The sequence below is a fragment of the Rhinoderma darwinii genome, chromosome 4 (genome assembly GCF_050947455.1).
Source record: "Rhinoderma darwinii isolate aRhiDar2 chromosome 4, aRhiDar2.hap1, whole genome shotgun sequence".
Classification (NCBI taxonomy): Eukaryota; Metazoa; Chordata; class Amphibia; order Anura; family Rhinodermatidae; genus Rhinoderma; species Rhinoderma darwinii.
The window spans coordinates 75,197,819-75,222,930 of NC_134690.1; the positions used below are offsets into that span (position 1 = coordinate 75,197,819).

The 25,112-nt window shown below is 38.2% G+C and overlaps 1 protein-coding gene across 1 annotated transcript; it reads left to right on the plus strand.

Annotated features, from left to right (window-relative positions):
• Positions 1 to 486: 486 nt before the first annotated feature.
• On the plus strand, positions 487 to 7,468 carry LOC142760421 (uncharacterized). The gene is made up of 4 exons (XM_075863608.1): positions 487 to 768; positions 1,270 to 1,308; positions 5,053 to 5,145; positions 6,701 to 7,468. The coding sequence occupies exons 1-4, from the start codon at positions 487 to 489 to the stop codon at positions 7,466 to 7,468; spliced, it is 1,182 nt and encodes a 393-aa protein (XP_075719723.1).
• Positions 7,469 to 25,112: the final 17,644 nt, after the last annotated feature.

Consider the following 25,112-nt stretch of genomic DNA (forward strand, 5'->3'; position numbering starts at 1 on the left):
TTTTCACTTTTTTATTTTTCCATTGATTGGGCTGTGTGAGGGCTTGTTTTTTGTGGGATGAGCTGTAGTTTTTACTGGTACTATATTGGATACATGAGACTTTTTGATCACTTTTTATTCCATTTTTGTGGGAAAAGTGACCAAAAAAGAGCAATTCTGTTATTTTTTTTTACAGCTTTAAATGTGAGGGTTATATAATGCTATATTGTAATAGTTCAGACTTTTATGGACGCAGTGATACAAATTGTGTTGTGTTTTTTTTTACATTACCTTAGGGATAAAAATGGGAAAAGGTTTTTCTTTTTAACTTTTAATATTTTTTTTGTATATTAAATAAAACTTTCATTGTTTTTTTTTAATGTTCCCCCTAGGGGAATTGAAAAAGCGACCCTTGTGGATCACATGCACAGTATACTGCAAAAATGATGTATTCCAATATATTGTGTTTTTACCGACTCCTATTAAGGGCTTAACAGGGGCACAAAGATGGCAGACCTTGGGGCATCATTAGGCCCCTATGCTGCCATGACAACCATCGGCATTCCTCAATCGCATTGCGGGAGGGTGATGGGTTATCAGAGGGGGCAGCACCCTCTTTCTAACAGTTTAGATGTCATGGAAGCTATTACCCACTTAGATGCTATTGTCATCTACCCTGTCATGGGTAAAACGGCTGGGATCGGAGTTCTCACCAATTTCGGCCGCTGCAGTGAGGTGTCATCTATAACATACTGCCGACACCCACTGAGTATGGAGCGGGCTCAGACCGTGAGCCCATTTCATATTTCCCCTTCCCGGCTATGACATAACTGTACTTAAAATGTCGGGAAGGGGTTAAAAGGGTTCTCTGGGTCATATGTTTCTTTATATGGTCCTTTTATTTATGAAGAATAAAAGGGCTTTTCAATTCCTTGTTTTAAAGAAAACTATCTCCCTCCATCCATCCCTCTAGCACCCACCGACGTGAGCACTGCTACAATGCCAGAATTGTGGCGCAAATGCAATAATACATTCCCCCATAGTGTGTGTATTTTTATATTTGTATCATTCACCGTGCAATTTGCAATTTTTCTCTTCCAGCCTGACATCCACTTTCGATTTCCTGCACACAACCACATTTGACTAAGATTAGAATATAATTGTAGGATCAACCATGGTATGTTAAACTGTTGTGTCCTTTTCTGCTTTACCCTGCAACATATTTGTTTCATAACTGCTTAAAATATATTTACGAAACTTCATGCTGTCAATTTGTTTCTTATTAAATAGGCAAACAGCCCTGATACAACTGGATTGATCCCATGTACGGTAAGAAAATATTTCCCCCGTTAGTAAGCTGGAATCTTAAAAACTGTGAAGAATTAATACATAAATTATATTAGAAAATAGTTTAACTTCTCATTTTACAATTTGCTTTATTTACTGAAACCGGAATATCCCTTTGAATATTAAAAGTAGTGGGTATAAATTGTTGTTTTTTTTTTGTTTTTTTTTACCAATGGATGTACATTGTAGTTGGATTGAGCATTCCATTGATCTTAATGTAAAATAATATATACAGTATAATAGAATAAATAACAAAACATAGAAAAAGGATCATTTATATCTAAGGCTGGGTTCACACCTGCTTTGTGCTGTTCCGTTGTTCTTCTCCGTCAGTAGAGCAGAACAATGGAATAACGGAACCGACAGTTCCGTTGCACAACGGACACCGCCGGTTCCCAACAGAACCCATTGACTTTAATGGGTTCCGTCGGCTTTCCATCGGGGTGTCCATGATTTTACGGGACACAATAGCGCAGCATGCTGCAGTATTATCTCCAGTAAACCCTGCCGAATCTGCGACAGAGGTCCCTAACGGAGCCTCCGACACAGATGTGTACGAAGCCTAACTGAGTATATTGCAGACTCGGGTTACATCCTGCTTTTATTTAAAATTTTATGACAAGTAGGGAGTGCATTGTACAGGATTTTCAAGGGGTTTTCCAGGTTATAATCTTGTTGTTCCTAAAATGGAATAATAACAAACATTTCAATTTACTTACCCTAAGGCCCTATTACACCGGTTGATAATCGGCCGGTGCAGCGAGCGACGATCAATGAGACATCGTTGATTGGCGCTCGTTTGTTCCTGTCAGTAGGAGCGATGGATGGGGATGAGCGGTCGTTACTCCGATCACTCTTCCCCATACATTATTATCATGTCGGCAGCGCGTCTCCCTGTTTACACAGGGAGATGTGCTGCTGACAACGATAATATTTAACTTTTTTAAAACTATACAATCAGCAGATGATCGAGCGTTTGCTTGTTCATCTGCTGATCGCTGCACTCTTTACATAGGGCAATTATCGGTAACAAGCGTTTTATGAGCGCTTGTCTGCCTGATAATCGTGCTGCGTAAAGCCCCCTTTACAGGTTCTACTCGGATCCTTCGTTGCCCATCACCTGTGACTGTCACCCCTCCTTGTTTATCATGCGCATATTATGCTATGTCATCCATATTTTAAATGTATTATTTTTCCATTTTAGGCCCAAGAACACATTATGGAAATTCTTATAAAGTCTCTTTCATTTTTTATGTCTTTTTCTATAATATAATCGCACAAAGATAGGTAAATGCAGTTCCTCATGTGCACGGCAGAGCCTGTACGAAGACACACAGAGTTCCTATGCTTCCGTACTATAGAGCTGTAGGCACTCTGTCTGCCTCCATACAGCACCATATAACAGAAGTATTTAATGCATAACAATGCTTCTAACGGAGAATATACTGTATAGTTAATAAAGCATCTGATGGAACATGGCACAATATTTTTTCTTGCAGATTTTGTATGAATCAGACAGGGAAAAATACTCTATATGCCTCTGTATGAAATCAGACGCATACAGAGGTACAGTATGGGTCAATTGCTGTATTATGGCTCTGAAGAACTCGTAACTATTATGGAGCCATAATATGGATTTGTGCATGAAGCTTAAAGAGGATCTGTCACCAGATTTTGCAACCCCTATCTTCTATTGCAGCAGATCGGCGCTGCAATGTAGATTACAGTAACGTTTTTATTTTTAAAAAACGAGCATTTTTGGCCAAGTTATGACCATTTTTGTAGTTATGCAAATGCGGCCAAGTGGGTGTGTTTAAAAGTAAAAGTCCAAGTGGGCGTGTATTATGTGCGTACATCGGGGCGTTTTTAATACTTTTACTAGCTGGGCGCTCTGATGAGAAGTATCATCCACTTCTCTTCAGAACGCCCAGCTTCTGGCAGTGCAGATCTGTGACGTCACTCACAGGTCCTGCATCGTGTCGGACGAGCGAGGACACATCGGCACCAGAGGCTACAGTTGATTCTGCAGCAGCATCAGCATTAGCAGGTAAGTCGATGTAGCTACTTACCTGCTGATGCTGCTGCAGAATCATCTGGTGCCGATGTGTCCTCGCTCGTCTGACACGATGCAGGACCTGTGAGTGACGACACAGCGTGATCTCTCGAGAACACGGCTGTGTCTGCACTGCCAGAAGCTGGGCGTTCTGAAGAGAAGTGGATGATACTTCTCATCAGAACGCCCAGCTAGTAAAAGTATTAAAAACGCCCCGATGTACGCACATAATACACGCCCACTTGGACTTTTACTTTTAAACACACCCACTTGGACTTTTGCAAGCCTCATTTGCATAACTACAAAAATGGTCATAACTTGGCCAAAAATGCTCGTTTTTAAAAAAATAAAAACGTTACTGTAATCTACATTGCAGCGCCGATCTGCTGCAATAGCAGATAGGGGTTGCAAAATCTGGTGACAGAGCCTCTTTAAAGAGGCTCTGTCACCACATTATAAGTGGCCTATCTTGTACATGATGTGATCGGCGCTGTAATGTAGATTTTCAGCAGTGTTTTTTATTTAGAAAAACTATCATTTTTGACAGGATTACGACCTATATTAGCTTTATGCTAATGAGTTTCTCAATGGACAACTGGGCGTGTTTTACTTTTTGGCCAAGTGGGAGGTGTGGAGAGAAGTGTATGACGCTGACCAATCAGTGACCAATTAGCATCATGCACTTCTCTCCATTCATTTACACTGCACATAGCGATATAGCTATATAGTTATGTGCAGCCACATACACACACACTAACATTACTGCAGAGTCCTGACAATGAATATACATTACCTCCAGCCAGGACGTGATGTGTATTCAAAATCCTGACCACTGCTCTGCACGTCTCTGTGATTTACAGCACAGCACAGAACAGCGAGATCTCGCTGAAAATGACAGTTTACAGCATAATCTCGTGAGACTACACCTGCTATGCTGTAAATCACAGAGACGTGCAGAGAATTGGTCAGGATTCTGAATACACATCACGTCCTGGCTGGAGGTAATGTATATTCATTGTCAGGACACTGTAGTAATGTTATAGTGTGTTTATGTGACAGCACATAGCAATATAGCTATATCGCTATGTGCTGTATAAATGAATGGAGAGAAGTGTATGACGCTGATTGGTCAGTGTCATACACTACTCTCCACAACGCCCACTTGGTCAAAAAGTAAAACACGCCCAGTTATACATTGAGAAACTCATTAGCATAAAGCTAATATAGGTCATAACTCCATAAAAAATTATAGTTTTTCTAAATAAAAAACACTGCTGTAATCTACATTCCAGCGCCGATCACATCATGTACAATATAGGCCACTTATAATGTGGTGACAGAGCCTCTTTAAAGCGGGTGCAGACAAATTAATTGAGACTTTATTAGCCAATTAGACCACTCCAGAGGCAAGTATGATATTTTTAGTCGACAGACAACAATGACTTCCGTAGATATCAATGGAAAACAATTTCAAAAAAGTTAGGCGATAGCAGCAAATTTCTAGGTACATTGGGGACCAGGATCTTGAGATTTGTCCAAGAACCATAAAGATTGTATTAGATTCTGGTCTTTATCAATATTTCCTAAAATGAACTGCATGAAATGTTCACTGATCCCATCCTAGGGTCTTGAATGTAGACTAATTGCTACTTAATATATTTTGTTGTTCACAGCCAGATTTCTCGGATAATGAATCTTTGTGTTCGGAGATTACAATGACTAATCATAACACCTTAAAATTCAAAAACATGGAACACTTGAGCAAGGTACTGTCACTGGTTCATTCATGTCATTATGGCCAGAGGTATAGATATAGACTCTTGGGCCATGGTGCAAAAGTTTAGTTTGGGCCTTCCCCCGTCCACAAACATGTAAGGCTCCTTCACACGGGACGACTTTTCAAACCACCGACTATCAATTATTGGTTTAAAAATATAAATTTATTTACATTTACTGATAGTGCCGATGGTAAACATAACTTTTGCAATGGCACGTTCCATGGAGATCAAAGTTAAACAATCATTTAATGGTTGATCTTTTCCTGCAATCACACTGGCCATTTAAAATGTCAAGAAGAATAATGATAACTTGCTAATGTAAATAAGCCTTTAGGGTATATTTACAAGTGCATGATTTGTGCCATGTTTTTGCCATGATTTTTGTGCAACCGCTGCGTTTTTTGCTGCGATGTTGTGATAACCGTGGCAAAAACACGCCACAGAACCTACATGTGTAAATACATCCTTTAACATTTCAAACCCACTCCCTCCACACAAGGACAACAAAATGTAATGAGGCATTTAAAATTCAGTCACATTTTTAGTGTGGTTTTTATAGACCACAACATAAAATACAGCACGACAGGGGCATCGCTAACATCAGCATTTTTGGCCCGGTGCACCGGATCTCCGAGTAGCTGCAACTTCCCTCGCACGCAGATACAGTTGAACACAATGGCGGAGCAGGGAGCTGTCAGTTTCCTGCTCCAACATGCCCTCTTATAGGCTGCAGGCCACTTTAGGCCTTTAGCCTATAAGATGACAGAACGGGGCCCCTAAGCAGGCCAGCACGATGCAGTGATGTCATCGCGTTGGATTGCACAGGGATCTCATTCCGGCGTCTCATAGGCTGCAGGCCTAAAGAGACTAAGCAGCTCATTTCTACCTGGAATTGGGGCTAGGCGAGTCTTAGTTTTATTTTGGGGGGCTATGCCTCTGAGGGGTGCCATTACTGAGTGGGGACAATAAATGGGCAGCAATACTGACTGGGGAAACAAGTGGGTGACACTAAAGGGGTAACATTACTCAGTGGGGGTCACATTTCTTAGTGGGGGCATTAAGTGTAAGAGGGCAATATTACTCATCTGGGGACACTAAGGGGCAGCATTATTTAGTAAAAAGCTCTAAGGAGGCAGCATTACTCAGTGGAAAGCAGGAGGCAGCATTACTCAGTGGAAAGCATTAATCAGGGGTGGCACCAGTACTCAGTGGGGAGCACTAAGGGAACAGCATTATGGAATGAGAAGCACTTATGGGGCAGCATTACTAAGTGGACGGCACTAAGGGGCAGATTTACTGTGGAGGGGGCATTTTGTAAAGAAAAATGTGCGGTGATATAGTAGGGGCCTATAGGCCCTTAGGCTTCAGGACCTCGTCGCAAGTGCAACCACTGAGACCCCTATAGCTAAGCCACTGATTATGCAATACATAATGTCAACTTTTTGGCGTACACAATGTCAACTTTTTGTCTTTTTGTGAGTATGTAACTGGAATATAATTTTTACGTTTATTAAATATTTATTTATTTTATTGTTGTAAATAGATGGAAACATATCTTCAAAGTTTTAAAGACATAGTGATACATTTAATGGAAAACATTGAAAGCTGCATCAAAGAAATGACCAGGATTGCAGACGACTTGGACGATTACCACAGAGGAGCCACCATTGCCAGTGTTGCAGGAAGTTCATTTGGAATTGCCGGAGGCATCGTTACTATTGTAGGCCTCGCTCTGGCCCCTGTTACACTTGGGGCATCCTTGATTGTCAGTGGTGTCGGCATCGGTGTCGCTGTAGCCGGAGGAATCACAGGGGCAGGGGCTTCTATTGCTGATACTGTAAATATTAAAAAGAACAGTAAGCTAGTACAAGAGATGGTAGGCCAAATTGATGTAATGATGAAACGTTTGAAAAAGATTTCTTACATTATTAATTTAGAAGCTAGAAACTTGCAGTGTAGGTTTGGTGGAGACAAAAGCTTTGATTTAACAAGAGTGTTGGGAAGAAGCACATTAACTACGTTGGAGATTAGCAGAATTGCTCAGCTGGGCAAGATAACCACAGTGGCATCTCGAGGGGCGCAGTTAGCCACTCGGGGGGTTCAGGCAGCTGCAGCTATTTCTGGGGTTTTAGCAGGACTGTTTATTATAATCGATGCAGTTTTTATTGTTAACGGAGCAATAGACCTGCACAAAGGTAGTAAGACTGAGGAAGCTGCAAAGATAAGAACATGCGCAGCAGATCTGCAAAAATTATATCAGGATTTGCAGGAGGTTTACTCCTTACTCAGTCAGGATTTGAGCTTTTTTTAATGCTGAATATTTCGTTTTCTTCTACAAGAGGCAGATAACTTATCTGTAATCCAAATCATTTTATTAAGGTGCCGTTGTCCTAGCTGAGCTTACTGTTTATAGATACTTATTTTATATGATTCTATTTATGACATCATGCACATTGCAAAGGCGTGTACATGGAGCCTGTATGACGGCATGCCAAGAGTTATAGGCACTTCGGGTGGGTTTTTGCCGAACTGTTCTGGAGTAAACAGCACCAAATTTATAAAGAGGCGCACAAGTCTTAATATATTTGGCGCATCTTTGCCTGTCTGTGCGCCAGAAAATCTAATCTATTTTTACGCTGGAATTTACGCTAATTTCTGGTGTAAACTCTACTAAATATGTGGGTCCGGAGAAGGTCACACCCCCTCCTTTCAAAAATAGCGAGATAAGCGTAAAATAGCTAAAAATGATTTGTCAAAAATAACTTGTGCCATAATTTGCAGCTTTTTAATGTCACAAAAGTGGCATAAAGTCATTAATAAATTATTTTCTTTGTGTGCAATGGAACATGCCATTATGTCTTCAGAGGCGGGTACAGAAAACGCCCTGGTTTTCTATGGACACCCTCTAACAACAATAATTTGTCATAAACAGCCGTGTGCATCAGGCCTAAGGCCCCATGCAGACGAACGTGCTTTTGCGTCCGCAATTCCCCTGAAAATGCACGGGAGAATTGCGGCCTCATTCATTCCTATGGGGCCATGAACATGACCGTGGTTTTCACGTTCCGTGCATGGCCCGGGAGCCTGGATCGAAGAAAGAATGGGTAAGTCTTATTACGGCCGTGTTCTGCGGTCCAGGCTCATTGAAAATAATGGCCGCAGCCATGTGCATGACCCGCGATTTGCAGGCGGCTTGCGGCTGACAGTCCGCTGCTGGCCGACCCGAAAATCACGGCCGTGCACATGGCTACAGTCGTGTGCATGAGGCCTTCATGTTAATACAATAACTACAAAGGGCTGGGAAACATAGACAACTAGTGACAAAAATAAAGACCTAGTTAGTGGTCCATCTATTCTAGTCTTCGTTATCTGTATTAGTTAGAGAGTTGTGGTTTTCCATGGTTTTAGAGTAGTCACTTTTGCAAACCCTTCATCTTTACATAAGGACATAATCTACATGAAAATTTGACTAAATTGGCAAATTGCAGTTACAGCATGTTTTATAACCAATTTACATCTATTTTCACAATTCACAAGTATCTTAGCTCAAAACTTCCTTAATTCTGTTTTTTATGGTTTACTCTAGTGATTTGCGTTGAGCTCTGCTAAGCCTTAGGGGTGTGTCAAAGTTGCGTAATCATTTTATATAAATTCTAACCGTATATACACAACAAAATCATGTGATGATGGCTCGCCTGCACTGTGTAGAACTATGCATTGTATATTAGAATACTGTAGTGTGATACAATCAATATTAGTTTTAAGAATCTAATATAGCTTTTATACATGGGATAGGGGTATCATATACAGGTCTTATGAATTGTATTATACATTTGACAACAAACTGCTCACTGTATTGTACATTGATTTGAAGATGTATTTTATAATGTATACTAGTCATTAGAATATTATCTGTAATATATTGATTGACAGCACGTTGTGTGTATTGTATATCCATCATTGGAAAATTACCTAATCTGTAGGTCTGCAGTCAATAAAATTCTATCACTACAATTTTTTGTCTTTCACAGAAATGTTTGTAAACCTTTTATATCAATCCGTAATATACTGTACTTTATTGCCGTTACACAAAGATTCTTATATTTTCATTACACTCCCTGGCATAAAGAATGGGTAGGTAAGGATTGTCAATGTGGGCAAAACTGTACTACAGTGTAATCACAATAAATAAAAAGTGGCAACATACTGTAATAAAACTGCAAGTAATCAGGATTTGTTACGGCTTTGCACCCACTGAGCTAAATTCAAAGTGTGAGCTGTATTCAGGTGCTTTTCGGCCTGACTGGCAAAGAGGCACCACTTGATTGTGGCCACCACTCCTTACTGCCAAAGAGAGTTGCAGCTTTTTTTTTTCCAATAATTTTTTTAATGATTTTTTCACATTACAAGGTACAAAATATATGCTCAGGTATGTACTGACAGTATTACAATTCTGCATATTTCGGCTCCAACCTGAAAGAAAAAGAAAAGAAAAAGACAAACAAAAACACAAACAAAAACAAATCGACAATAAAGTCACACAGCTAGCAAAGTACACCAATATTCATTTCGTTTTATAGCAGTATAATATACTATATACAATATGCTATAGACCCGATCTCCTTACACTCAGGCTTGTTGACACAAAGGACTAATGGCCCAGTAAGTCCAAATATTATTAAATGTGGGGAAAGAGAATTTACCATGTGCTATAATCTTTTCATACGCATAAGAGGTATTAATTAGCAATAACAATTCTTCCAATACAGGAGCACGTACACTTTTCCAGTGTCTAGTCAGGACTATTTTAGCCATCACCAAGATTTTACATGTTAAAGGGGTTGTCCCAAGCTGACTCAAATTTTTTTTTTTAAACATTCTGAGCAGGAAATGAATTTTAAAACATTTGCTGTTAAAAAATGTAAAAAATTCATTTCCTAAGTGCCTTTTTTTTACACTTGATAACTCAGCAAGTGCTGGTTATCTTGTCTAAAAAGGAGCGTGAGCGGCTTGATGTCAATCAAGCCGCTCCGCTCTGCAGTGTGCGCGCTCCCGATGTTGCTAGATACTGTAGTTCTAGCAACATCGGGAGAATGTTCGTCTCAAGCGGGCATGGTAAGCCCGATTGAGACGAACTTACCGTGAATGTCATCAACCCTACACTACACCACACTACACTACATTACACTACACTACACTACACTACATTCACCCCGTTTCGGCAAACAACTTCTCTCTCCCCCCCTGTCACTACATGTAATTTGTGTACCCGCCGCACCGGTGCTGCATCAGCACCCGGCGAACAACTAAAAATATATAAAAAAAATAAACTCACCTAAGACGTTCTAACGGCGCTCTGAACGGTCCCGTCACTTGCCATCTTCCTTCTTCTTGGCGCCGCTCGCATTCATAGTAACAATGCGTTGTGGCGCTGATGACGTAATCATATCAGGCACACGTGATTACGTCATCTGCGCCCACCGCTATGTTATTGTAAATGGGAGCAGTAAGAAGAAAAGTGACGGGACCTTTCAGCTCTTCGTGGGAACATCTTAGGTGAGTTTATTTTTGTATGTATGTTGTCATGTATGTGTATATTTGCATGTATGTATGTATGTATGTATGTATATGTATGTTTTCTTGTATGTATGTTGTCATGTTTGTATGTATGTATGTTTGCTTGTATGTATGTTTGCTTGTATGTTTGCTTGTATGTATGTTTGCTTGTATGTATGTATGTTGTCATGTTTGTATGTGTATATGTGCATGTATGTTTGCATGTATGTATGTTTGCATGTATGTATGTTTGCATGTATGTATGTATGTTTTCTTGTATGTATGTATGTTTGCATGTATGTATGTATGTTTGCTTGTATGTATGTTGTCATGTTTGTATGTGCATGTATGTTTGCATATGTATGTATGTATGTTTGCATGTATGTATGTTTGCATGTATGTATGTTTGCATGTATGTATGTTTGTATGTATGTTGTCATGTTTGTGTATATGTGCATGTATGTTTGTATGTATGTTTGCATGTATGTATGTTTGCATGTATGTATGTTTGCATGTATGTTTGTATGTATGTATGTTTGCTTGTATGTATGTTTTCATGTATGTATGTTGTCATGTTTGTATGTATATATGTGCATGTATGTTTGCATGTATTTATGTTTTCATGTATGTATGTTTTCATGTATGTTTGCTTGCATGTATGTTTGTATGTATGTTTTCTTGTATGATAGGTTGTCATGTTTGTATGTGTATATGTGCATGTGTGTATATGTGCATGTATGTTTGCATGTATGTATGTATGTATGTATGTTTGCTTGTATGTATGTATGTATGTATGTTTGCTTGTATGTATGTTTGCTTGTATGTATGTTTGCTTGTATGTATGTTTGCTTGTATGTATGTATGTTTTCTTGTATGTATGTATGTATGTTTGCTTGTATGTATGTATGTATGTATGTATGTATGTTGTCATGTTTGTATGTGTATATGTGCATGTATGTGTATATGTGCATGTATGTTTGCATGTATGTATGTTTTCATGTATGTATGTTTGCATGTATGTTTGCATTTATGTTTGCATGTATGTATGTTTGCATGTATGTATGTTTGCTTGTATGTATGTTTTCTTGTATGTATGTATGTTGTCATGTTTGTATGTGAACATGTGCGTATATGTTTGCATGTATGTATGTTTGCATGTATGTATGTTTGCATGTATGTATGTTTGCATGTATGTATGTTTGCATGTATGTATGTTTGCATGTATGTATGTATGTTTGCATGTATGTATGTTTGCATGTATGTTTGCATGTATGTATGTTTGCATGTATGTATGTTTGCATGTATGTATGTTTGCATGTATGTATGTTTGCATGTATGTATGTTTGCATGTATGTATGTTGTCATGTTTGTTTGTATGTATGTATGTTTGTTTGTATAAATGTCTGTATGGCCATGTATGATACTGTCTGCTGGCGCCCTGTTTCTAAGCCAACTTTGCCGCAGGCTTCTATACATGGTATAACAGTCAGTATCACACATGAAAGTGAAACTAAGCCTACGACATGTTTTATTTCATTTTTTTTCTTATATTTTTGATTTTTTACAGGTTTGGTGTTTGGACTACTTCGGTTTTGAGGACTACTTAGATGACTTTTTTTTTTCATAAATAAAATGGTTAATGAGGGTTGTGTTGGGGGTGCTTTATTTCAATAAAATATTTTATCTATATCTTTGTGTTTTATTTTCAAGTTTTATTACTATCACTTTAGTAATGGCCGCTGTCTGAGTGACAAGGTCCATTACTAAGGGGAGGCTTAGTGTTAGCCGGTACAGAGGCTAACACTAAACACCATTATTACCCCGGTACCCACCACCACCAGGGGTGCCGGGAAGAGCTGGGTACGATCCAGTACCCGACCATCTGTTGTGATGGAGGGCCCTGGGGCGGCCGCAGGCTGGTATTATGAGGCTGGGAAGGGCCAAAAACAGTGGACCTTCCCACCCTTGTAATGCTAGGCTGCTGCTGCTGTGTTGTATCTGGCTGGTTATAAAAATGGGGGGGACCCCACGTCATTTTTTTTAATTATTTATTTATTATTTTTATTAAAAAGACATGGGGTTCCACCCAATTTATCATAACCAGCCACAAACACAGTGTTATTAGCCTGGGAATGTACTAAACCAGTGGCCCCTCCCACCCGTGTAATGCCAGGCTGCTGCGGCCTTGTATATGGCTGGTTATTAAAAATGTGGGGGACCCAACGTCTATTGTTAAATTTAAAAAAAAAACGACGTGGGGCTCCCCCACATTTTTATAACCAGCCCGATACAACACAGCAGCAGAAGCCTAGCATTACAAGGGTGGGAAGATCCACTGTTTTTGGCCCTTCCCAGCCTCATAATACCAGCCTACGGCCGCCCCAGTACCCGACCATCACAACAGATGGTCGGGTACTGGATCGTACCAAGCTCTTCCCGGCACCCCTGGTGGTGGTGGGTACCGGGGTAATAATGGGTGGTTAGTGCTAGCCTCTGCACTGGCTAACACTAAGTACCGCCTTTATAATGGACGCTGTCAATCAGCCAACTACCATTATCTAGGCACTAATAAAGTTTGAAAAAAAAACACAAAGACAATTTTTTTTTATTGAAATAAGAAATCCCCAACAAAACCCTCGTTAACCATTTTATTAAAATTTTCAAAAAACGTAGATCTACGCAGTAGTCCAAAGAATCGAAGACGTAGTCCAATTGGTACATCAAAATCTGCAACAACATTAAAAAAAAGTTATCAATGTGAACAATACCGATACTTATACTCACCTACACACACACAAACAACCACACACAAACATATACAAAAAACACATATAAACACGCACCCATATATTACATAAACACATACACACAAACATATACACAAACACACACAAACACACACATATACACACAAACAAATGTACACAAACACCCATATACACACAAACATATACACACAAACATATACACAAACACACATATACACAAACACACACACATATACACAAACACATATACACAAACACACACATATACACAAACACCCATATATACACAAACACACACATATACAAAAACACACAAACATATACACATGCACAAACACACCCATATATACACAAACACACACACAAACTCCAAAAAACACACATATACACACAAACCTATACACAAACACATGTACACAAACACAAAAATATACATATACAAAAATACACAAACATATACACACAAACATATACACATATGCACAAACACACCCATATATACACACACATATACACACACACACACACACACACACACACATATACACACACACACACACACATATACACACACACACATATACACACACAAACATACGTACACAAACACACCCAATATACACAAACACACATACACAAACACACACACACACACACACAAACATATACACAAACACACCCATATATACACAAACACGCCCATATATACACAAATACGCCCATATATACACAAACACACACATATATACACAAACACACACATATATACACAAACACGTATACAAAAACAAACACAAACCTATACACATATGCACAAACACACCCATATATACACAAACACACACATATACACACAAACATATACACACAAACATATGTACACAAACACACCCATATATAAACAAACACAAACCCACACATATACAAAAACACACACACACAAACATATACACAAACACACCCATATATACACACACATATACACACACACCCAAATATACACACACACACATACACAAACACACCCATATATACACAAACACGCCCATATATACACAAACACACCCATATATACACAAACACACACGTATACAAAAACCACACACAAACATACACACAAACCTATACACATATGCACAAACACACCCATATATACACAAACACACAGATATACACACAAACATATACACACAAACATATGTACACAAACACACCCATATATACACAAACCCACACATACAAAAACACAAGAAAGACAAAGAAAATGGATCCAGCGCTGAGTCCTCTGAAGTCTTTAAAAGGAAACTATTTCCAAGTTTTATTAAAGAATTGTCAAAAAATTAAAAACATTAGCATGATAGGAAAATATTCTCAAAAGGAATGAGGATTTATGGCAGTGTAAGCGGTGCCTACGCGTTTCTGACGCTTGCAGCGTCCTTAGTCATGGCTTTTATAAAATCGCTTAGTCAGTCTGAGACTTTATAGCCAGTTTATTTTTAGCAATGGTTAATTGCGGGTCAAAGTAGGGAACTCCCTGGTATACCTTGGAACGCAAATCACTTCCTGGTAGGAAGGAATAGAATAAAGCTAACCGAAGAAATATAGTGTGCTTTACTTGCGGGGTTTTTCCTACGGGATTTTATTAAAAAACAAACTGACTGAGAATATGTTAGGTGTAAGAATAAAGGGTAAAAATGGTTAAAAGATTTTAATCTGAATTGAAGGAGACATTCGGAAGACTGAAAAATATTATTTAAATTAATTATTAAGAAAAACGTAAATGGAAATAATTAATATATAAGAAATCTGTGTGATGTGATTCATTATATCACAAGGAGTTAATATTAAATAAATTTGGCTGGGCATATTATTGTATGTAGAGAAATTCGTTATATTCTGTAATTATATGGGCTGTCTCTTTGGCCGGAGGAATACAATGTTCCGTTTTGACTCAAACTAGCTGGTGTACTTGAAACGCAAATCTATGATTTTATTTGGGTTGTTCTAAATTGTCAAGATGTTTTTGTCATTAGTCCTGAAAAAATTGGACGTTAAAACTAAATGATGTATTTATTACCGATATGAGTAAATATTTTGGGAATGAAAACATGGATTATCATCAGAAATGTTAACATTTTGTATATATAAATGGAGTCTCAGAATTGATATTATTTGTAGATTGTTAAGTGTGTGGTGAAACCACTCCGTCATAGATTCATTTATTATGTTAAATTAATGGGGGGGAGGAAGGCTATCAGATACCTCAAATCATTGTCACGCTTCACAAAGAGAAGCTGGAGTGACATCACGTGCATGTATCCGGCATCAGGCCAACCAGAAATATGTCTTAGTCCCCTGAATCAACAGGTCCATAACCATATCCCTCGGAGAAAAACCCAGGGACGGCTCTCGATGGCCAATCTCGCAAGGTGAGTATAAATTATTTTTATAATGTATCGAGCGAAGAAAGATATACTGTGCTGGTTATTTATTGTAATAATATCGGCTATCTCTTAGTCCGGAGGAATACAAGACTCCGCTATGACTAAAACTAATTTGTTGAGATATTTTTGTCAATAGTCCTAAAAGAATTGGGCATTTAAACTAAGTGATGTATGTATTTGCGGTGTAAATGGATATCTTGGAAATGAGAACGTGTATTGTCACCCGTAATATTAAAATCTTGTATACATAAAAGGAGTCTCGTATTGATATTATCTGTAGATTGTTAAATATGTCGATGTTAATTTGTCCGTGGTAAGACCACTACGTAGTAAGTCCATTTATTTTGTTGTATTAATGTGGGAGAAGGCTATCAAATATCTCAGATCTTTGTCACTCTATACGGGGAGAAGCTAAAGTGACAGCACGCGTGTGAAACCCACATCTAGGTCAACTGGAAATATGTCCTCGTCCCCTGAATCAACAGGTCCATAACGGTGTCCCTCCGAGAAGAACCCGGGGACAGCTTTCGGGGACTAATCTCACAATGTAAATATGAATATTTTTTTGTGTTGGACGAAGGGAAAAATACTATACTAGTTATTAATTGTGTGTGAAGGAAGCTTGACATTAGGGAATATTTATGCTATATTGAAGATGTGAACTAGGGGTTTAAATATGAAATTTGAAATTTTTATTGGGGTTCCCGTTCGTTACATCTTATTTAATTATTGATTTGTGAATAATTATTCCGTCAGTATATATTTGTAGCAAAAATTTGCAACGACTAATATCTTTTGTTTTAGAAGAGAAAGTTGTTAACTTGCTGTAATTTGGGTCAGAGAATGAGTGTTTTCGAATTGGTCAATAATGAAACATCAGATCTCTCCTTAGATTAAGACCATTGGGTGTTCGCGTTTGTAGCCTATATATCCAGAAAGCCTCTCTAGTATGTGTCTTGTATTTAATGTCCCCTCCTCTTCTAGGTGTGTGAATTTTCTCAATACCATAACATATAAAGTTGTTAATTGATCTGTTATGATGTTCCACAAAATGCTTCGCTGCATTCGATATATTTAATATGTTTGGGTTGCGGATATAGCCTAAATGTTCGAGTATTCTAATTTTAAGTTTTCGATTGGTGCATCCAATGTATTTGAGATTGCATTGTGTGCATTCTACAATGTAGATGACTGACTCTGAATTACAATTTATATAATTTTTGATGGTGAAAGTGTTAGAGTTTGTGGAGTTCCTAAATACTTTGGTCGGAAATGCATACTGGCAAACTTTGCAAATTTTTTTTGACCACATTTATAAAACCCTTTTTGTTCAAGCCACGTGGACTTGGGCGAGTTGGAACTGAAGAATGAGGGGGATAGAGAACTGCTGAGGGAGGGAGCTTTGCGTGCCACCACTCTGTAACCCTCGCTTAGAATATCTGCCAGTATCTCATCATCCATTAACATAGGGAGACGTTTGGTGATTATCTTCTTAATGTCGTTAAATTGGTTACTTTGGCCCAGGACCAAGGTCGGTTTGTTTGGTTCTGAAATGGAATGTGCTTGTTTTTGTGATAGAAGGACTTCTCTAGTTTTTTTGGAGGTAATGTTGGTTGCTCTCTCAAGTGACCACTGTGGATATCCTCTTCTATGTAATCTACTGGTGATTTGTTGCTGTTCCAATTTGAATTGGGTGTCAGAACTGCAATTGCGTTTTGCTCTATGGAATTCTCCTACTGGAATGGAAGTAATGGTTGATTTTGCGTGGTTACTGTGAGCATGTAAGATTGTATTGCCCGCTGTGGGTTTCCTAAAAGTTTTGGATTGTATTGGTGCATAATTAATGCCTGTTAATTCTAGATCTAGGAAATTTATGGTATTACTGTTGTGAGAGAATGTAAACCTTAAATTGGAAGAATTGGAATTTAGATACTCAACAAAATCCTTGCGAGATTGGCCATCGAGAGCCGTCCCTGGGTTTTTCTCCGAGGGATATGGTTATGGACCTGTTGATTCAGGGGACTAAGACATATTTCTGGTTGGCCTGATGCCGGATACATGCACGTGATGTCACTCCAGCTTCTCTTTGTGAAGCGTGACAATGATTTGAGGTATCTGATAGCCTTCCTCCCCCCCATTAATTTAACATAATAAATGAATCTATGACGGAGTGGTTTCACCACACACTTAACAATCTACAAATAATATCAATTCTGAGACTCCATTTATATATACAAAATGTTAACATTTCTGATGATAATCCATGTTTTCATTCCCAAAATATTTACTCATATCGGTAATAAATACATCATTTAGTTTTAACGTCCAATTTTTTCAGGACTAATGACAAAAACATCTTGACAATTTAGAACAACCCAAATAAAATCATAGATTTGCGTTTCAAGTACACCAGCTAGTTTGAGTCAAAACGGAACATTGTATTCCTCTGGCCAAAGAGACAGCCCATATAATTACAGAATATAACGAATTTCTCTACATACAATAATATGCCCAGCCAAATTTATTTAATATTAACTCCTTGTGATATAATGAATCACATCACACAGATTTCTTATATATTAATTATTTCCATTTACGTTTTTCTTAATAATTAATTTAAATAATATTTTTCAGTCTTCCGAATGTCTCCTTCAATTCAGATTAAAATCTTTTAACCATTTTTACCCTTTATTCTTACACCTAACATATTCTCAGTCAGTTTGTTTTTTAATAAAATCCCGTAGGAAAAACCCCGCAAGTAAAGCACACTATATTTCTTCGGTTAGCTTTATTCTATTCCTTCCTACCAGGAAGTGATTTGCGTTCCAAGGTATACCAGGGAGTTCCCTACTTTGACCCGCAATTAACCATTGCTAAAAATAGACTGGCTATAAAGTCTCAGACTGACTAAGCGATTTTATAAAAGCCATGACTAAGGACGCTGCAAGCGTCAGAAACGCGTAGGCACCGCTTACACTGCCATAAATCCTCATTCCTTTTGAGAATATTTTCCTATCATGCTAATGTTTTTAATTTTTTGACAATTCTTTAATAAAACTTGGAAATAGTTTCCTTTTAAAGACTTCAGAGGACTCAGCGCTGGATCCATTTTCTTTGTCTTTCTTCCATTCCATACGTGTGCCGACACGAGGACCCGTGCGCAAGTCTACTGATGCGATAAGGTGAGCTGGAGGAATCCTCCCAAACTTTTTTCTATCTTTTTCGGTTTTTTCTTGCGTGCTCCTATCGAATAGGAATTTATAGATTTTCCCATACATTGTGATATCAAACGTTGGTTTTTCATGAGGTTTATGACGGCAGTCTTACTTATACAATAAGAGATTAAAGAAGTAAAGTTGTTTTCATTCTCAATATACTGCCAGAATATACCTAGCTCAGTGGCCGATTTCCTTTGTTTTTAATCCATAGTGCTGAGGCACTCCCTATTTCTTTGAAGTGAAGACTATTGAAAAACTGTATACAAACCATCTTCCAACGAGCAACTATTAATTTTGCTATACAATGGCATCTGATGCATATCAAGTTCGATCTGAAATGGCTGCCAGAGTGTTCGGCAACATAACTAACAGTGGTGAAACAGATTTTGAAATGAAGGATATGTTCCATTCATTAGAGAAATCCATGATACAAGAGGCGAAAATATGGTGGGACTTAACAACCCTTAAAAATTATCGCACAAAAGAAATGATACCCAGAGGCCTACGTCTGAAAAAAATTCCATCATTCAATTACTCTGACGATTTTTGCAAAGAGTGGAATCAGACTCTCACAAATTGTTCCCTAAAATTGATGGAACTTATTATACAACAGGAAGAGTTCAAGCTTGCGGAATTAAAGGAGGAAATTTCCAGATCCAAAACAAAACTGGATTCATTCCCCAGCTCACCTGAATTTGTCGCACTGGAAATACGTACCACGCAAAACATAGACAAGGTGGATAAGTCCATAGCTGAAATTAAAAGAACTAAATTTCAGCGGGACTTACATGATTATGCCAACAACCAAGTATATGAGTGGAAGAATCGAACGCAAATATACAACAAAACAAAACCTATTCTTAAACAACGACAACGCCGCAAAAATTACGGGAACTACCAACATCGAGTGAGTTTCAGTTCCACCGAATTTGACTCAGCTGAGGGCGATAATGATGGATCTGACACCGAAAATACGAGAGGATATAAACTCAGGCACATCTTTGACAAAAATAAACATACATCAAAAAACGGGGGAGGAGGGGCGGCCGTAAACATAAACATGGATCAAGAACAGAGCCGTCGCCTCCGCTCTCGCAAGAACCCGTATCCGATTTGAGTATCATTAATCTCTCCAGCACGGTACTCACCAAAGAGCAAGCAGAGGTACTATCTCTCGGTTTAAATTTTGCTCCCAGTTCAAGCTTTGACCTCTTTGGAACCCTAATGGACATCAATAAATTCGTCAGAAACTTAACTGTGAAAAGGCATTTTTATATGGAAGAGTCAAAGACACATGAAATTGAGCAAAAGGACATGATCACCACAACAGAAGAGACACCCACGACAGTACAAAATACCGAAAGAACAAAGGATATACCTATCCATCATACCCTCTCATTTGAAGCATCCAGGACCCTCATTTGTTTGGAAAACTTGAACACAGAATTACAACCCAGGGATAGTCATATTTCAAACAATTTCAAGACGCCAAATACCAAATTCTATCCCACTATTTCAAGGACTGACAACATGGACCGCTTCCAAGCAATTGTAGAAAAGGACTTACAACACCTACTAGATACCCAAGATAAGTCAAAAGAACCAAGGAATCTATCCAATAACCTCAAAAAGGCAATCAAAACCCTTCAAGAAAATAAGGATATTGTTATCAAAATGTCTGACAAAGGGGGGAGCATCACCATCATGAATAAGGATGATTATAAAACCCAAATTAAAGAACTATTGGCAGATCCTGACACCTATGAAGTTCTGAAGGACAATCCTACATCTAAATTTCAAAAAGAAATTAAACATCTATTAGACACAGGACTTCAAACTGGTTCACTAACATTAAAACAATATGAATATATGTATGTTAATCATCCAATCACACCCATCATGCACGCACTCCCTAAAACTCACAAAAATGTTTTCCCTCCACCAATGAGACCTATTGTGTCAGGTATAGGCTCCCTCTTGGAAAAAACATCCGAGTGGCTTGATTCCCTGTTACAGCCTATATCACAACATACACCAGGTTATCTTAAGGACACAGCGGATGTACTTCGTGCCTTTCACACTGAAACATGGTCTGAAAATTATACATGGTTAACATGCGACGTGACATCACTATACACCAGCATCCCCCATCACATTGCCCACATATCAGTTAAACATCACTTGAATATGCATAGTGACTATAGCGACCAGCTCCAGACTTTCATTCTACTAGTATTATCTTTTTTGATGACCCACAACTATTTTCATTTTGATGGCACTTTCTATCTGCAGTTAAGGGGGGTCTCCATGGGTGCTAAATTCTCCCCTTCTCTAGCCAACCTTGTGATGGCGTGGTGGGAGGAGACCACAATTTTCTCCATGTCAAATCCATTTGGAGACAGCATTCACTGGTATGGCAGATACATAGATGATCTCCTCTTCATCTGGAAGGGGACTGTATCTGCCATACCGGATTTTGTTGAGTATCTAAATTCCAATTCTTCCAATTTAAGGTTTACATTCTCTCACAACAGTAATACCATAAATTTCCTAGATCTAGAATTAACAGGCATTAATTATGCACCAATACAATCCAAAACTTTTAGGAAACCCACAGCGGGCAATACAATCTTACATGCTCACAGTAACCACGCAAAATCAACCATTACTTCCATTCCAGTAGGAGAATTCCATAGAGCAAAACGCAATTGCAGTTCTGACACCCAATTCAAATTGGAACAGCAACAAATCACCAGTAGATTACATAGAAGAGGATATCCACAGTGGTCACTTGAGAGAGCAACCAACATTACCTCCAAAAAAACTAGAGAAGTCCTTCTATCACAAAAACAAGCACATTCCATTTCAGAACCAAACAAACCGACCTTGGTCCTGGGCCAAAGTAACCAATTTAACGACATTAAGAAGATAATCACCAAACGTCTCCCTATGTTAATGGATGATGAGATACTGGCAGATATTCTAAGCGAGGGTTACAGAGTGGTGGCACGCAAAGCTCCCTCCCTCAGCAGTTCTCTATCCCCCTCATTCTTCAGTTCCAACTCGCCCAAGTCCACGTGGCTTGAACAAAAAGGGTTTTATAAATGTGGTCAAAAAATTTGCAAAGTTTGCCAGTATGCATTTCCGACCAAAGTATTTAGGAACTCCACAAACTCTAACACTTTCACCATCAAAAATTATATAAATTGTAATTCAGAGTCAGTCATCTACATTGTAGAATGCACACAATGCAATCTCAAATACATTGGATGCACCAATCGAAAACTTAAAATTAGAATACTCGAACATTTAGGCTATATCCGCAACCCAAACATATTAAATATATCGAATGCAGCGAAGCATTTTGTGGAACATCATAACAGATCAATTAACAACTTTATATGTTATGGTATTGAGAAAATTCACACACCTAGAAGAGGAGGGGACATTAAATACAAGACACATATTAGAGAGGCTTCCTGGATATATAGGCTACAAACGCGAACACCCAATGGTCTTAATCTAAGGAGAGATCTGATGTTTCATTATTGACCAATTCGAAAACACTCATTCTCTGACCCAAATTACAGCAAGTTAACAACTTTCTCTTCTAAAACAAAAGATATTAGTCGTTGCAAATTTTTGCTACAAATATATACTGACGGAATAATTATTCACAAATCAATAATTAAATAAGGAGTAACGAACGGGAACCCCAATAAAAATTTCAAATTTCATATTTAAACCCCTAGTTCACATCTTCAATATAGCATAAATATTCCCTAATGTCAAGCTTCCTTCACACACAATTAATAACTAGTATAGTATTTTTCCCTTCGTCCAACACAAAAAAATATTCATATTTACATTGTGAGATTAGTCCCCGAAAGCTGTCCCCGGGTTCTTCTCGGAGGGACACCGTTATGGACCTGTTGATTCAGGGGACGAGGACATATTTCCAGTTGACCTAGATGTGGGTTTCACACGCGTGCTGTCACTTTAGCTTCTCCCCGTATAGAGTGACAAAGATCTGAGATATTTGATAGCCTTCTCCCACATTAATACAACAAAATAAATGGACTTACTACGTAGTGGTCTTACCACGGACAAATTAACATCGACATATTTAACAATCTACAGATAATATCAATACGAGACTCCTTTTATGTATACAAGATTTTAATATTACGGGTGACAATACACGTTCTCATTTCCAAGATATCCATTTACACCGCAAATACATACATCACTTAGTTTAAATGCCCAATTCTTTTAGGACTATTGACAAAAATATCTCAACAAATTAGTTTTAGTCATAGCGGAGTCTTGTATTCCTCCGGACTAAGAGATAGCCGATATTATTACAATAAATAACCAGCACAGTATATCTTTCTTCGCTCGATACATTATAAAAATAATTTATACTCACCTTGCGAGATTGGCCATCGAGAGCCATCCCTGGGTTTTTCTCCGAGGGATATGGTTATGGACCTGTTGATTCAGGGGACTAAGACATATTTCTGGTTGGCCTGATGCCGGATACATGCACGTGATGTCACTCCAGCTTCTCTTTGTGAAGCGTGACAATGATTTGAGGTATCTGATAGCCTTCCTCCCCCCCATTAATTTAACATAATAAATGAATCTATGACGGAGTGGTTTCACCACACACTTAACAATCTACAAATAATATCAATTCTGAGACTCCATTTATATATACAAAATGTTAACATTTCTGATGATAATCCATGTTTTCATTCCCAAAATATTTACTCATATCGGTAATAAATACATCATTTAGTTTTAACGTCCAATTTTTTCAGGACTAATGACAAAAACATCTTGACAATTTAGAACAACCCAAATAAAATCATAGATTTGCGTTTCAAGTACACCAGCTAGTTTGAGTCAAAACGGAACATTGTATTCCTCCGGCCAAAGAGACAGCCCATATAATTACAGAATATAACGAATTTCTCTACATACAATAATATGCCCAGCCAAATTTATTTAATATTAACTCCTTGTGATATAATGAATCACATCACACAGATTTCTTATATATTAATTATTTCCATTTACGTTTTTCTTAATAATTAATTTAAATAATATTTTTCAGTCTTCCGAATGTCTCCTTCAATTCAGATTAAAATCTTTTAACCATTTTTACCCTTTATTCTTACACCTAACATATTCTCAGTCAGTTTGTTTTTTAATAAAATCCCGTAGGAAAAACCCCGCAAGTAAAGCACACTATATTTCTTCGGTTAGCTTTATTCTATTCCTTCCTACCAGGAAGTGATTTGCGTTCCAAGGTATACCAGGGAGTTCCCTACTTTGACCCGCAATTAACCATTGCTAAAAATAGACTGGCTATAAAGTCTCAGACTGACTAAGCGATTTTATAAAAGCCATGACTAAGGACGCTGCAAGCGTCAGAAACGCGTAGGCACCGCTTACACTGCCATAAATCCTCATTCCTTTTGAGAATATTTTCCTATCATGCTAATGTTTTTAATTTTTTGACAATTCTTTAATAAAACTTGGAAATAGTTTCCTTTTAAAGACTTCAGAGGACTCAGCGCTGGATCCATTTTCTTTGTCTTTCTTCCATTCCATACGTGTGCCGACACGAGGACCCGTGCGCAAGTCTACTGATGCGATAAGGTGAGCTGGAGGAATCCTCCCAAACTTTTTTCTATACAAAAACACACACACACAAACATATACACACAAACATATACACAAACACACGCATACACACACACACACACAAACACACACACATATACACAAAAATATACACATATACACAAATACATCCATATATACACACACATAAACACACACACACACACACAAACACATATACACAAACACACCCATATATACACAGACACACACACACACACACACACACACACACAAACATATACACACAAACATATACACACTTACCTTTAGCGGAG

Bases quoted from the DNA above. Each gene is read 5' to 3' on its own strand.
- LOC142760421 (XM_075863608.1), top strand. From the start codon at position 487: ATGGCAGACCTTGGGGCATCATTAGGCCCCTATGCTGCCATGACAACC. The intron at 1,309-5,052 runs GTAAGAAAATAT...TGTTGTTCACAG, and splicing joins CTGGATTGATCCCATGTACG to CCAGATTTCTCGGATAATGA. The intron at 5,146-6,700 runs GTACTGTCACTG...TGTTGTAAATAG, and splicing joins ACATGGAACACTTGAGCAAG to ATGGAAACATATCTTCAAAG.